Source organism: Epinephelus moara, chromosome 24 (assembly GCF_006386435.1).
Source record: "Epinephelus moara isolate mb chromosome 24, YSFRI_EMoa_1.0, whole genome shotgun sequence".
Taxonomy (NCBI): Eukaryota; Metazoa; Chordata; class Actinopteri; order Perciformes; family Serranidae; genus Epinephelus; species Epinephelus moara.
Window position 1 is genome coordinate 16,959,624 of NC_065529.1, and position 15,357 is coordinate 16,974,980.

A 15,357-nucleotide genomic window follows, 5' to 3' on the forward strand; every position below is an offset into this window, starting at 1 on the left:
TGTTCATAAAAGTTTTCTCCACATCCCCTCGGACAAAAAGAGATAAATCCATCAAAAAGTCGTCTCAGTTTTATGGTCCTCCCACCCTCCTCTCTTCTTTCCCTCCTTACATCCCCCCCTCATCTCCATTTTGATGTCTGTCTATTAGCAGAGGGTGAGGCCTTTCCTGCTCTCACATCCAGGGGCTAAATTAGCTCAATCAGCCCCCTTTCACCTCTCTTCTGTGGGCTTCAAGCTGAGTGACACACTGCTCCCCTGGGAGAGAGGGAGGACTCATACACACACACACACACACACACACACACACACACACACACACACCAAGCCCAGCAGCCAGAAGAAGACTATGGAGGGAGGGAGGGTGGTGGGGCAGGTAGATGGAGACGTTGGGGTGAGGAGGAGGAAGGATGAAAAGGAGGATTGGTTGGAGGAGAGAATGAGGCGTCATCTCTCCCTACTCCGATAAAGAATCCATCCTGGGCTCTGAATGGAGCTCCTTGTTGAACATTAAGAGAAACCTCAGTGATTATTTTACTTCTCCCTCTTCCTCACCCCTCTGTAGGTCACGGCAGTGCTCAAGGTGCTGTGCCAAACCCACTTCAAGAGGCTCGACCGTCAGAAAAAGAAGTGATGAGTGTTTCTCAGTGTGTTACCTCTCACTCCACAAGCAGCACACTACTGTACGCCAGGGCCGAACTCTGTGCTCCCGTGCCAACGTCTCTTAAATTGCACCTTCATGTTTGATTTGTCTCAACCCTTCCCCTCTTTCCCTCTTACTAAACAGCCACCCAAGTATCTGTGGAAGTGCAAGGCAGGCACTTCTGCTGCGGTAATAGCAGCGTGTGTATGTGTGTTGGAGAGGGAGCTGGGCGAAAAGGTGGCGATCGGAGTGAGCCATAAGATCTCCTCTTTGCAGCTCTACAGGGATTTATTAGACTGGGGAGTACATTAGCATCATAAAGACCCGGGAGAATGGGCCTGTGGATGGGCTGCAGACACCACCACTACACTTTAACATGCTCTGCGGCATCAGTCAGTGTGTGTGTGTGTGTGTGTGTGGACGAGGAATAAGATTACCGCGATTTAACTTAAGAAAGGCTGTTAAATGGTTTTATGGATCATCCTGAAGCAGCCCTGGACTAATACATCAGGAAATGATGGAAAGAGCTGCAAAAGAGGAGGGAAGAGGCCAAAAGAAAGGAGGCAGGTGAAACGTGAAGGCCGCCACCTCCAAGCAAATAGGCTGATCTTACTAAATTGGCGCCAATAAATTTAATTTTTCAACATTTCTCCTTGTTGAAGGTGCATACTGGGAGTGCTGTGCTGCTATGCTGGGATTCAATGAAAGGGTTTAAACTCAGCAGGGTAAAAAAAAAAAATGCAGGTAATATCTACAACAATTGCTGCTGCATAAAAACATACCGTGCATCACCCAACTCCCCCCGCCATTTGTGAACAAGCTGAAATTAGATTGGGTTCTTAAGTAGTATTTAAAAAAAGGTTAATTGCAGCTCAGTCCTTTCTGTGACTGCTGAGAGAGTGATATCATAGAAGAGAGTTAAAGGAGACAGTCTTCTACAATACAGACCTCTGGTGCTCCCTGGTGGATAGATCATGTAACAACTTTAATAAATCTGTCATCTGCTTATACAAGTACATGCCAAAAATCACAAAGACAGTCAGACACAAACATTAACATAAACAAGTTATGCTAAAAAAAAGACTTATATTTATCATCCTTCATTTGACTAATGACATCTACACTGTAACAAAATCTATATCTCAGATTAGCCATATTTCCCAGAGTTTTTTTCTCCCATTTCATTCGTGTTTGACATATTTCTAAATGCTGAAGAGAAATATACACATTATTTAGATGCATGTGCAATTCACCAAATTTTCTTGTAAAATCCTTTCACTTTAGAAGGATATTGCATTGACTTGCATTCATTTGCAGGAGACTTACTCTTACCTTAACATCCTATAAAGCCTAAAATTGAATGGTAAAAGGTGACATGTTTCCAGGCAAATATATCATAATGATAACAATAATAATAATAATTATAAGAAGGATAAGATAAAGAATATATGATAAATTCAGTAGTAATTTGTGCCTGAAATAGTAATAAAAATTACATATAAATAAAAAATAAAAATGATGAAATAATAAAAAATAATAAAGAATAATTTTATAAATCCATAAACTAGTTATAACAGCCTTAAAATTAAATTCAATCCTTATTCCTCATAAAAAAAAACAGAATCTAAGAATATGCAAATATATGTATATAATATCTCAACGTATGTGCACTGACAGCTTCGAATTCCCACATCACACTCGTGTAAGCCACATAGTACACAACAACTGGGGCCAGATATTTGTCCCCAGAAAGAAGGCGAGTCCCCACAATGTGACAGTTTTTCCCCACCCAATTAATAAAAGTGCATACACACTTGTTAACTTAATTGGGTTTTGGGAAAATTATATAGCCTTACATTTATTTCCTGAAGACTAACCCCTAACCCAGCCTTACCTTATCCACTAGCCCAAAATCAGCTCCTAACAACTGAGGACACTGCTGTTGTCCCCAGTTGGACAAGCCGTCCACAGTCAACTGTGCTTTAAGTCTTACATTTGTTCCTGATGATAGCCTATGTCACTCACACTCACACTCACTCACACACACACACACACACACACACACACACACACACACACACACACACACACACTTCTGAAGTCTGATTTATTAAAAAAAAAACACACTCAAACCCAGTGGATGGATTCTGGTAAAACATTTTATATTCTCAGTAAAATCAGAACCACTTTTCCCTGTGTAGTTTGCTCTGCAGAGCGCCCTCTAGTGGAAGAGTAGAGGAGGCCTGAGCAGCTCTTTGGAGTGTTGGCTGGGTGAAAGTACAACAACAGTCAAACTGTGGCTGATGGGGAAAAGGCACAACTCTGGCAGACAGACAGAGACCAACACAGAGTCAGTGACACCACGCCATGGCAACCACAAGTCCTCGGCTCAGAGTTTATGTGAAGTCAGTCGTCTTCCAGTCTCCATGGAAACCGAAGTCAGGTAGGGAAAAGGCATGGCGAAAACGCCACCTGCTTCGGTCTGACCAAAACCTCTGGTAAATTTTACATTCATAAAATGAGCAATTTGAATTTAATCAAATCGAATAATCAAGTTTCTGACTGGCTCCAAAATTCAAAGTTAAAATAGAGAGAAAAATAAAAACCCAATCATATAAAAATGGCATCATAAATGTACACAATCTATTTATCTCTCTAAAGTCAGTTGAAATCTGGAAGTTTACAAACAGGCCCCACTCCTTCCCCAATAAAACATCGGTGGCTCGTGTGCCTTTACAGTGTGCTTACTTAAAAATGGCTCTGAGAAGAAAGGGTAGTTTGGAATAAAATTGAATTAAAACTAAAACAACAAATACAAATAAAACACGTTTAAGTGGCTTAGTGGTATATAACATCTGAAATAAATCTTCTTCCATAATTCTTCCATGTACAAAGTCAAAACAATAATATAGTTTCCAGTGCTTTGGGAGATAAAATAAACAACAAACTATAATAAAGAAAACAAACACTTTTAATCAAAAAAGAAAAAAAAAAAAAGAAAAAAAAAAGAAATCACCATCAAAGTTTTTTTTCTACCTTTATCAGTACTGATCATAAGCTATATCAAATCAAAGCCAAGCCCCAGGTCTGCCGCCGCAGAGATACAACTCAGGTCCACCTCAACCGTCACTGTGTCCACTGTAGCCAGATTCTCTTTAGTTTGAACCTGAGTTTGACCTCTGCAGCCGGCGGCTTCACTCGACCCATCCGGGGCGAGACTGAAGCGCAGGAGACTTAACATGCTGATTTGAAAACAGCCTTAAGGCTGCACTGTATGTATGTGAGCACTATACTGCATGTGTGTGTGTGCAAGGTGAGCATCTGCATGTTTCAGTGCCTGTTTGTGAACCGGGTGAGAACGTGAATGCATGCGAGTGTGTGCTGAAGCTGTGCTGAAACAATAAAGACTACACTGCGTCTGCTGTCAGCTGAGACAAACTCTCTGTTTTCCTCTCTCCAGTGTTAAACCCTGTCACTGTATCTCTTTCATGCAAAGCCGGGCCCGACAAAGCCAGTTAATGGGAGAAAGAAAAATAAAACCTTTATCTCCTGAAACAACAAAGGTATAGATGGTATAGAAGCAAACTCTAAAGCATTTACAGGCATAATTGAAGTTGATATTAAATCTAAACCCTGGTCAGGATCACTAACCTATAAAAACATGCCTTTGAAGCACGGCAGCTGCGAAAATGAAAAGGCACATTGATAGAGGTTATGAGCCGGACACAGTCCAGGTTAACATCTGCTACCGCTTAAAAATGATCCGCGTCATGTATTCTGTTACAGTACCTGAGTATTTTGACACCTCACAGTTTTGGACGACAAGCTGTATTTTGACGACACACAAGGTCGTGACAGTGTGAAGTGTCTGTAGGGGTAAAAACTGGGGGACAGCAGTGTGTGTTTGAATGAAGACAACAATTATAGCTAAAAGTAGGGTGGATGCAATAATTTAAGATGGATTATCTGTCTCCTCCAGTGAGATTTAAAATGTTTCCTAAAACGCGGACACTTGAGAAACATAGTTCAGCTTAGCAGGCTAACACAGATCTTTGTCAAACGACACACAGCTGGTGCTAGAGGCACAAGCCAACGCTGGAATAACAGACTGAGGAAGAGAACAATGTGACTGGACTGCATCCCCTTTAAGATAAATTATGCATGCAGGACCATGAAGCTATTTCCATTTTATTCTCTATCGTTCATTCAATCATTTATGGTTACTAAAAGAGGTTGATGTAAGGAGAAAATAACTTGTCCTCTATCAAGTGAGACAATGCGCTCGGTTGTCCTTGTATCTGATAACTTCAATCTAATTAACTGCTGGTTTTGTCCCTTGTTCAATTATGATTCAGAGCCACCTTTATGGAAACAAGGCCAAGTGTGCTATATAACTCCTGACCTGGCGCTGTTGGTTCACCTCTAGTAAATGCTCTGTTGGGCAAAGTTTCAAGCTGCTCAGTTTATCTCACATGCACTTGTGTGTGCAACCTGTGTGTGTGTGTGTGTGTGTGTGTGTGTGTGTTTGTGTGAGTGCACAACTATACGGAATAGTTTCAGATGTGTGAGGGCTGTGTACCTTCTTTTGATCGCGCCGTTACAGGGAGATAATCATACCACGAATGAGTGTCATCGGTGTATGTTCAAACTGTGTGATGTGTGTGAGTGTGTGATGGGTGAATGAAGTCTGGTGGCTGATTCCTTTCTGCTGTGTGTGCTGTATATGTGTTGTGTTGCGTTCATGTACCATCACTTTTTTACACCGTTTTTACCGCAAACCTCTCTATGTGCTTGTGCTTGTGTGAGTGAATGTGTGTGTACGCATGTGTCTACAGTATGTCTCCATCCTCTATGCTGAAGCTGGATCTGCGGCTGGAGTCGACCGAGGCTTCAGGCGACATGGCAGAGAGCAGCGGGTCTCCTCCCATAGGGGACAAGGGCTCGTCCATCATCAGAAAGCCCAGCTCGCTTCTCCTCCCCTGGACGTCCAGCCCGCCCAGGTCACCCAGCCCAGACATGCCGTCTGAGAAGCTGGGTATCCCATCACACAAGTCCAGCGCCTGGTTAAAGTCAAAAGGCTGGGAGCTGCCTACAGCTGGGAACTGGATGGGCGGCTGCTGCTGCTGCAGGTGTTGGTGGAGCGGTGGCAGCTGCCTGGGCTGTTGCTGAACCTGGCCCTGGTGGTGGAGGTGGGTTTGTGGGAGGAAATGGTGCTGCTGGGCCTGGGGATGAGCCTGATTCTGGGGTAGGTGCTGGGGCTGGGGGTGGACTTGTGCTTGGGGGTGAGAGAGGTTCTCCTCTGGGCTGGTCTCTTGTTTTATATAAGAAGCCATCAGGTCAGCGGAGTTCAGGGTGGAGGGGGAGTTACTGCTCGGCAGGCCATGTAAACGAGCCTGCATCTCCAACTCCTGTAGACAGTGGGCGGAGGGAAACATCATCAGTCTCGATTAGTGTTAATGTAGTTAACAAAATGTATGACTAAATAAAATTATTTGTTTTTCCATGACTAAGACAAGACGATGACAAGACAGCACTAACGTCATTACATCCCGGCTGGGACTATATTAGCATGCAATAAGTAATCATTAAGTGGTCAGTTATGCAGAGAAAAAAAAAGCACAGAAAGTGAGTGTCAATGGCATGTTTTTTATTGCAAAGACTAATTTGAATGTGAAATTGAACACTATATTAACTTTTAACAGTTTAAAGTGCACCTAAATATATAAATACAGGGTTTTACACACATTTATTTATTTGTAGCTGCCCTGGTGTTCATCAGGGGCGCTACTGGAATATGTATACCGTTTGCTTATTCATTGAACCTTGTTCTCGGAGTGCAGAGCGTACTCTATGCCCAGAGTGCTTAATCTCAAGCGCAGAGACAGTAAAACCTAACCTTTGATTGCGCTGGGTCTAAAAGTTTGCTTTCACTTAAAGCAAACTGCTGCTGCTCTTATCCATCAATCTGATGAGATCAGATCAGCTCTGATCGGATCGACTAATCAATTATCCACCCCCCTACTCAAAAGTCCACAAACTCCACTACTGAAGAAAAAACAGAAGAGTTCCGCCTCAGTGCGTTCCCAGACCCGGAAAAAGACTATGAATTTAGAGAGGGGACGCAGACTGAAACACAAGGACACACAGGCAAGAAAAAAAAAAGCCAGCACCCCCCCTTCCTGGAACTTAACTAGCGTCAAGACAGTTTCCCTTTTTGAATGGCAATTACAGACGACCACCGTCTGCTGGTGTGGAGGGACATGTTCTCTCACACAGGCACAGAACACGTGCTTGTTGGTCGACAGTTTGATGTGTTCATGTGCAACTTTTTGGCACAGCGAAATGAGGTGACCCAGCAGGGGGCTCTCATCGCTTCTTGTTCTCTAATGTCAGTTTGGTGTGTCTGAGGTTAACTCAGGAGAGACCAATTTGGGGTTGCGGTGGAAGTATTCATTCAACCTGTGTTTTTTCCATCAGATGATGATAAGATAAAATGTTCTGTGAAATAAGCTTGACTAAACTGACAAAATTATTGGTTTTGGCTAGACTAGATTTACTGAAATATTCAATATAATATGATGACTAAAAACTGCTAAAATGTCAACACTTTTCATTGACTAAAACTAGAAAAATAATAGTTTTGGTTTTCTTTGACTAAGATGAGCCTAAAATGCCCAGACTTTTAGTCAACTAGAACTTGAAAAAAAAAAAAAGGCATGAGGTTGACTAAATATGATAAAAACTAGGATATTTGACACAGGACTATTAATATTAATATTAACATTAACACTAGTCTGTGTATTTGCTGTAATTGTCTAATTGTGTGTGTGTGTGTGTGTGTGTGTGTGTGTGTGTGTGTGTGTGTGTGTCATGTAGGTGTGTTACCTGGATGCGTAGCATCAGTTGTTTGTTGGCCATCTCCATCCTTTTAAAGTTGTTCTCCACCTCTCTGGACCTATGAGCATCCTTCTGCATGCGTTTGATGTACTCTACGGACGCCCGCAGTATGGTGCCTTTGTTCCAGCGCACATCACTGTGCACACAATAAGTATACACAGGCCATTTCCACAGATAAGTAACTGGTGGCAACAGAATTCATTCAAATATTTTATCCACACTGAAAATACAGCATTATAATGCAACTCACAGGTCATTGGTTTTGGGAATCATGGTGCCCAGCTCTTTGATACGATCATTGATGTTGAATCTCCTCCTCCTTTCAACTATTGAGGAGGAAATAGAAGACAAAGGGGAGACAGAGGAATATACTTAATGAGGATAATAAAGCAGAGAAATCAAAGGCATGAAACATGAAACAAAAAGAACTGCCTTTGGTGTTACAAAAGTCAGATATTAAGCATGTATTGCATCCACACACTGCACATGACACAGGGCTGGCATTATAGTGCATATGAAAGTACAGTATAGATCAGTGCATACTAGATATACATGGTGAAGGACATAAAAAGGGACGAACGTTAGGGCACGCGCACACGCACACGCACACGCACACACACACACACACACACACACACACACACACACACACACACAGTCACAGGCAATTACACTTAAGTGCAAGGACAGCAGAAATTACCAGGTTAACCATCCACCCACTAGTTGCACTATGTCAGCTAATTCAGCACAAGGCTATATAAAACTGTTTTTGCAAGAGACAGATTATGGTGTGTGTGTGTGTGTGTGTGTGTGTGTGTGGGTATTGTCATGAGAAAGTAGAAAAGCAAGTACATTATTTGGGATTTGGGTACAGAGCCTGATAAGGGAAAGACTTACTCATATTGTGGTTGTCTTTCTTCTGTCTCTCCTTGGCCAGCGCACGGGCTTCTGTGCCTTTGCAAAAACAAAGGTGATTAACATGCGGCTGAAACTGTGTGCCATTGTGCCACTTATCAGTGGTGTCAACAAAAACCATAACATGAATTACAGGACGAGGCACTGTAGGAAGCAAAATGCATTCAGTCAATGACAAAAAATATTTTCTATAACTTAGTAACATCTCAATAGTTTGACCAAGTTTATATGATTTGTGAAGTGCACAACTCCGACTTTCGCACCTGACAGTTCTCGTTTGATGGTCAGATTGGCGGGACAGGAGTTACTGGTCATTGCAATGGCTGGCCCTTTCATCCCCGGACCTGTATACACATCCAGGTGACTGCTGGACAGGGGGAGCTGGGGAGGACGTACACACACACACACACACACACACAGTCACACATACACATAATGAATATGCACGTTTAGCAAACCAACAATCATCATTTTCGATTTTCTTTTTAAAAATACCTTCATTATGTGAGCAGAAAGAAGCAAGTAAAAAAAAAAAAAAAAAAAAGCATTCATGTCTTTCTCTTTGCAAAGCTTTGTTGTCCATGAACAGAGTGGTTGTAAATGAAACTCTTCAAAAGCCCTCAGTTATTCAATGAGTTAAACATGATGTCACATCATAAGAAATAAGCTGTATTGTGATTTCACTAGGATATGAAAGAACTGAATGTTGAACTTAATCACATTAGATCACAGAAGTAATTAAAACAGAAAATAGTGCTGCATAAAACACTGCTGTTAAATCTAGATCATTTTTCTCTGTCCCCCAGACTACCCATTTACAGCTCCATACACCTTGGTAAGTATCTTTATAAAGTCAGTGTACGTGTTTAGTGGGCTGTAAAGAACAGATAGCAGGAGATAATGCAATAATATCACACCTTGTAGAGCCTGCCAAACACACAGCAATGATTGACTATCATCCTATCGACCTTATCTCTCTTTATGGCTTGATTCTCTCAGCTCCTGAACTCAAACTTGCCGAGTGCTCTCCTGCACTTTAGACGTTGCGCAAAATCTGTGATTTACCTTTCTATGGACTCCTAAAGAGACGTGATTTCCTTTTAATTGTACTGTATAGCTTGAGCGCGGCGCACTTTTTATGCCTCGTTACAAAATCGCATCTGACTCCCTGAGGCGAGGGCAAATGTGACGCTGCTAATGAGGCCTGAGAGATAAAGAACTTAAAGGAAAAGATATGTTATCTGTTGGCTACTGTGTGAGCTGTGAGATCAAACACATTCACATGCATAAACACACAACACACACACATCCCTAGGTTTACTTCTGTATGCAAATGGTATGCTCTGTATAAAAATCTCACGAAAGAATGCAGAGATTAAGTATAAATCTACAGAGGCATAATGCATTAACTTGAGAAAAAAATCTGCCCATTTGATTTCACATTTGCCCATGTGATTATTATGTTGTTATTAAATAAACAAGTTCAAGTTGTGAATGTATGAATGAATGTAAGTGAATGGAATATGCTTACGTATGCATCTTTACTAGTGAGGAGGAAACGTTATTGCCATGGTTTACAACTTTGCAAATTGTAATTGCATGTTAAGCTGTTAAGATTTGGAAAATCACGTCTTAAATTTTATAGCTGATCTTCAACACATTCGACAACATAATACAGCTGGAAAAAAACTGACATATTAACTGCTTTCTAATGTAAGTTTTAAAAACAAACCTGTGTATCAACATAAGTGACTAAATCCTACATAAAATCAGTTTACAATGCCTGACCCTATTATGTATTCTGCTAAAAAACACATGACATAAATTAACGTTTACTCCCAGCCTCCTCCACGGCCAGGCAGCCCACCTCTCACAATGCCCCCCTCAAATAAGAGCCCATCTAATTCAATTGAACAAGCAAGCGTGACTGGGACTGAGTGTGGCTCAGTGAAACCATCCACACACACTCGTGCACACTTAAGCATTGAACTGTTGACTTGTGCCTGGTATTTAGTGGTGTTCCCGGCTTTTGCTAAACTTCGAGATTCCAAGAATTCCATGGAGTTTGCTACTTTAATCCCCATCAGGATTAGTAGGTGAGTCCTGCTCACTGGTCTGTCAGTCACCAATAAGGCTTTGCGTTTTGTTTCCAGTGTTTTAATACACATGACTTTACACAGCATTGGTAATAAGTTCTGAAAATGCAGCACAATAAACGTATTGATCTCTTCTCTTTCTCAGTTGCTTTATTGTGCTAGATTCACATACTGATCATCCTCAGGGTTGATCAATCGCCTAATCTAATCAATCACTGAGAAGTACACACACACATTCAAACACACGCAGACACACTCACGTTGATTTAACACATCAACCACAGAGGACATACTATCGGATAAAGCTGCAGGAGGCTGTTGGGGTGACCCTCTCTCTCTCATACACACACAGCTGGGAAGCAGTGAGTCAGATGGACGACCACACAGTGAGCTGAGTCTGTACTGGATGAACCTGCTTATATTCATACTTCAATTGCATGGTGATACTAAATATGACTCTAATTATCAACTCAAACATGCAAGAACTCTTGTTAAAGTCCTGCAGAACCCCCCATAATGTGCACAAAGAAAATACAGATCGAAAAACCTCACCCACCCAACCTCCAATGCTGTGGCTCATTCTATAATCAGGGACCCGAGGCTGGGAGTTAGAGGCGTCTCTGTGGTTCACTCTGAGCGAAAGTCCTACAACTCACACAACAGTTTGACAAACAGTGTTTCAGTGGCTTACCAGCTGAATCTGTTCTCCTTCAATAACTTCCACAATGGCATAGGTCTTACTCATCTCCTTCATCCTCTACTCCTTCCCTCACTAGGACAGCGGTCTTCCTTCCTCTCTCTCTCTCTCTCTCTCAGACACCAGCAGCACGCACAGCTCTCTCTGCCACCGCTGCCCCTGTCCTGGGAGACTGACCTCACCGGCACCAATCCTGTCTTTCTTCTACCTCCGCTCCCCACGAAACAGGAGTGAACTTTCCCCTAACTGGACTTTCAGCCTGTTTTCCCCTTGCACAAATTGCCCTCATCCCCCTCTTCCTCCTCCCTTCTTTTCCTCCCCCTCTCCTTCTCCACCTCCCTCTCTCTCTCTCCGAATATCTTGTAAACAAGTTGAACTCTAACTGCTGGTAGTTTAATTGTTAATTTTCTGAGTTTGCTCCCTCAGACACAAAGCACTGTACAGTCCTCGTCCGACTTGCTTCTCTACAGATGCTAACTATGTCCAGCAAGGTTTTAGGGTGGAATGTTTAGTGTTTAAGTCAATTATACACTCCTGCATGTTTGTGAGTTTGTGTATGTGTGTAGGTGCATAAAGACATATGAGGACATGCAGGAACAGACTGGCAACCAGAAAAGCAGGCTTAGAGCAAAATCACAATGGTTGCCTCGCAACACTAAACATATAGTATACTCACTATCCCTAATAACACCAACAGGCATGATAAAGACAGAGAAAGACTGAACAGATGCAGGAACAGCGATGACAGAAACTACTGGAAACTCCAACGTCTGAGTACTGATGACTCTGCAGATTCAACCCTATGACTCATTTAGGGCAGACTGGGCCCAAAATACAACCTGAAATGGATGACGGCCTAACAATACTACATATTCCCTGAATACAACATTAGAGAATGTATGTGCTGTTTTCTAAAGGTGATGCATTCAAGGTGTTTGACCCATGTGAACCAACCCAAAACATGGATATAGTATTTTGCATTGCAAATGTACTCCGTCTAAAGCACAAAGGGTCTTTTTTAGGTCTACTGAAAAATTTATTTCGCCTAAAGATTCAGTAGGTAGCTTTTATAAAAGAAAAAATACTGCTGCAACTGTTACTTTATCCTGACAGTGGTAAACGGGACAGATAATATGCAAAAAAAATCTGGTTCCTCTGGCTCCTCCCAATGCTCATATATTGCATCTGATGGAATCCACCGCCTCTGAATAAAGACAAGTAATCAGAGCCAGGAAGAGTCTCCAACATGGCTCCTCCAAGGAACTGCAAACACAATCAACCACCAGCAATGAAAAAAATTACCTGTCCCTCCTTTGCCAACAACAGTGTACATAGCAAAGACAAATAAACAAAAGAAGACGTAACGCAAGCTTGCTTTTCGTCATGGGTCTTCTTCTGAGTAGTGATTGACACTGTGTTAAAAACTTCATGGCTCTGATTGGCTGTTTTCATTCCGGAGCAGTGGACCCTTGCAAATGCCATGAGAAACACTAGTAGCAGCCAGAGATTGTCTGTCTCATGTACTACTGTCTGGATATAGTAATAGTTTCAAAAAATACACTACAAAGTTATTTTCATGAAAGTTGCCAACTGAACCTTTAAAAAAAGTTTAATTAGCTGCTAATTGGTCCGTTTAGTATAGTTTTCAATAATTAAGAAATGATCTAAAATACAGGCTCCAATCAAGACTTCACTCACACAGTTGAATTGTGTCAGACACTGAAATCATCTCAGGGTACTGAAACACTATTTTACAGAGATTTTACTTAACTTATTTGTTTTGTTACCTCCGCCAAGGAGGTTATGTTTTCGCCGGCATTGGTCTGTTTGTCTGCAAAATAACTCCAAAAGTTCTGAACGGATTTTGATGAAATTATAAAATTTTGGTGGTGATCGGTTGAAGCGAAGTGGATAAAATAATAAAATGGCGGGAAATCCAAGCTGCTTGGCGGAGGTCTGCACTCTCCGAGTGCTCTAGTTTTTTTAAGGAATACTGCATGTTGCTTTTGTTGTAAGGAAAAGACAAGTTGCTACAAAGAATCCATGTCAAGTCAAGCCAATTTTCCTTTATATGGCAAATTACAAATTTTCCTCAAAGGACTTTACAATGTGTACGTCATGTGAGATCCTCTATCCTTAGACCTTCGATTCAAACTAGGAAAATTAGGAAAAACTCCCCCCAAAAAAACCCTTCAACTTTCCTGAAACATGTAGGAAATTGTTGGTAATAATGTAACTTACAATATGTAACTGAAAAAGGGGTCAGTTGGTTATAAAGCGCATTAGTCATATAAGAAATAAAAATGAAGAATTCCTGAAATGACACATTACTGTGGGTGGGTTCGTTCTACTTACTGTGTTTGGCATCTGGACAGGGTCAATGTATGCCTGAATATCGTCGTAAGTGGACTGCATGTTGATGATGTCATCAATGACATCCATCTGAGGGGAAAAAAAACAGGGGTGTTACTTGTGTGATTATGACAAGTTTAAAGACCTATCACGTCTAACTTTAAGAGAAAAACTGCAACTAATCTTCATTTGCATTTCTAGCAAATACCATTCAGAGACAACTGTCACTACTGCTGGAACGCAGGCCTCCAGGTGAACTTGCCTGCAGGTGCATGTCTCACTCAAGACTTTACAGATAACTTCTGTTTCACTGAGGCTAAATGGTGAGACTATTTCTGTCAGAGAGACGACAAGAAGAGGGGTCAAGAGTTGGAGGAAGGAGGAGGAGGAGAGTTGGTCAAAGTCTGCCAGGTTCAAAGGGCCTTACTTTCTGCTGTTCTCCTGTCACTTGTTAAGCTGTAATTACTGTTGCAAGGCCATAATGGAGCATTTAAACTCCAATGATAGCCAGTTCTAGTTATTGCCAGTTAGCCAACACATTCATCCACACGCTAACTGTATGCACGACACAGTGACACCAGTGCACTCACAAAAGCTGCTCCCGCTTACCAAAGACCAATTAAATCATTATGATGCTTTCATAAAATGTGAAGATAATGTCACTTCGGGGGCAATATTCAATCCTCGTAATGTTATACAGGAGTGTAATGAAGTCATATTTTAGAGATAGTTGTTCAATCTGGTTGTTGTAAACTATATATAAAACATGACACCAGGAATTAATGTTCATCATGGCACTTCCTGCCCACGCTTCTGGGCGTCTACCTCTGTCTCATGGCTGGAGCCGATGTTGAGCATGGCCATGGGGCTGTTTGGGGCGCTGTTTCCAGACATGAGCTGCTCGGTGCGCATGTGTGGGGAGTGAAGGGGTGGGGGGGCAGACGCTGAACCCCCCGTAGGTACCATATTTGTCGGAGGAGAGGGTTGCACCGGCCCTGCTACTGCGTGGACCGTCTATGGAAAGAGAGAGAAAAGAGGATGATGATGGTGTTCATGACTGAGATAAATGTACTGCAATATCACATGGACTGTTGGACAACCCAGACAATGGTTAATGATATAATGTCTAATGGGAGACAGACAGATATACAGTACAGAGTACAGGCATACAGAAAGGTACCTGTTTGGTGGCATAGGTGGTGGACAGGTATTCTTTCACCTGTTGCCTCCGAGACTGACGGATGTGGTAGTCTGTAGGATTCTCGAGGTGGGTCTGTACCTATATTAGGGATGAATAAGAAAATGATGATTGTTTGATTTTTATTTTGCACACCGATTCATTTCTTTGTTGATCCTATTAATTATTCCTTTTGGACAGAGTTTTGGTGGAAACAGTCTTTACAGGATGTATGGTAAGTTACCTGTGATCCAAACATAAACACAAAGGGCTAAAAGCTGCTCTCGCTCCCAAAGTGACTGACAACTCTTTAAAGGTCCAGTGTGTAGGATTTAGTGGCATCTAGCAGTGAGGTTGCAGGGCTGAAACTTCTTCCATGTGCCATGTGTGTTCAACAACTACATTGGCTGACATGAAAATGCAAAAATGTGAAGGCCCTATCTAGAGCCAGTGTTTGGTTTGTCCATCCTGGGCTACTGTAGAACAACACTGGTGACTTTGAGGAAGAGGATCTGTACCGTATGTAGGTATAAATGACTCATTCTAAGGTTATGAAAACACAACTAATTTTATTTTCAGGTGA

The 15,357-nt window shown here is 41.9% G+C and overlaps 1 protein-coding gene across 7 annotated transcripts in view; it reads right to left on the bottom strand.

Annotated features, from left to right (window-relative positions):
• Nucleotides 1-2,781: 2,781 nt before the first annotated feature.
• Nucleotides 2,782-15,357, bottom strand: part of tfeb (transcription factor EB) — a 37,677-nt gene continuing 25,101 nt past the window's right edge. For 4 of the 7 annotated variants that reach the window (XM_050038305.1, XM_050038304.1, XM_050038306.1 and 1 more), the window contains 8 exons: nt 14,778-14,876; nt 14,423-14,611; nt 13,601-13,687; nt 8,716-8,833; nt 8,435-8,491; nt 7,788-7,863; nt 7,526-7,682; nt 2,782-6,048 (listed from right to left, as the gene is read on the bottom strand). In XM_050038305.1, coding sequence (XP_049894262.1) covers nt 5,470-6,048; nt 7,526-7,682; nt 7,788-7,863; nt 8,435-8,491; nt 8,716-8,833; nt 13,601-13,687; nt 14,423-14,611; nt 14,778-14,876 — 1,362 coding nt within the window. In that variant the 3' untranslated portion in view covers nt 2,782-5,469. The remainder of the gene's footprint in view (nt 6,049-7,525; nt 7,683-7,787; nt 7,864-8,434; nt 8,492-8,715; nt 8,834-13,600; nt 13,688-14,422; nt 14,612-14,777; nt 14,877-15,357) is intronic. The other 3 variants (XM_050038311.1, XM_050038308.1, XM_050038309.1) reach the window with 3 other exon arrangements.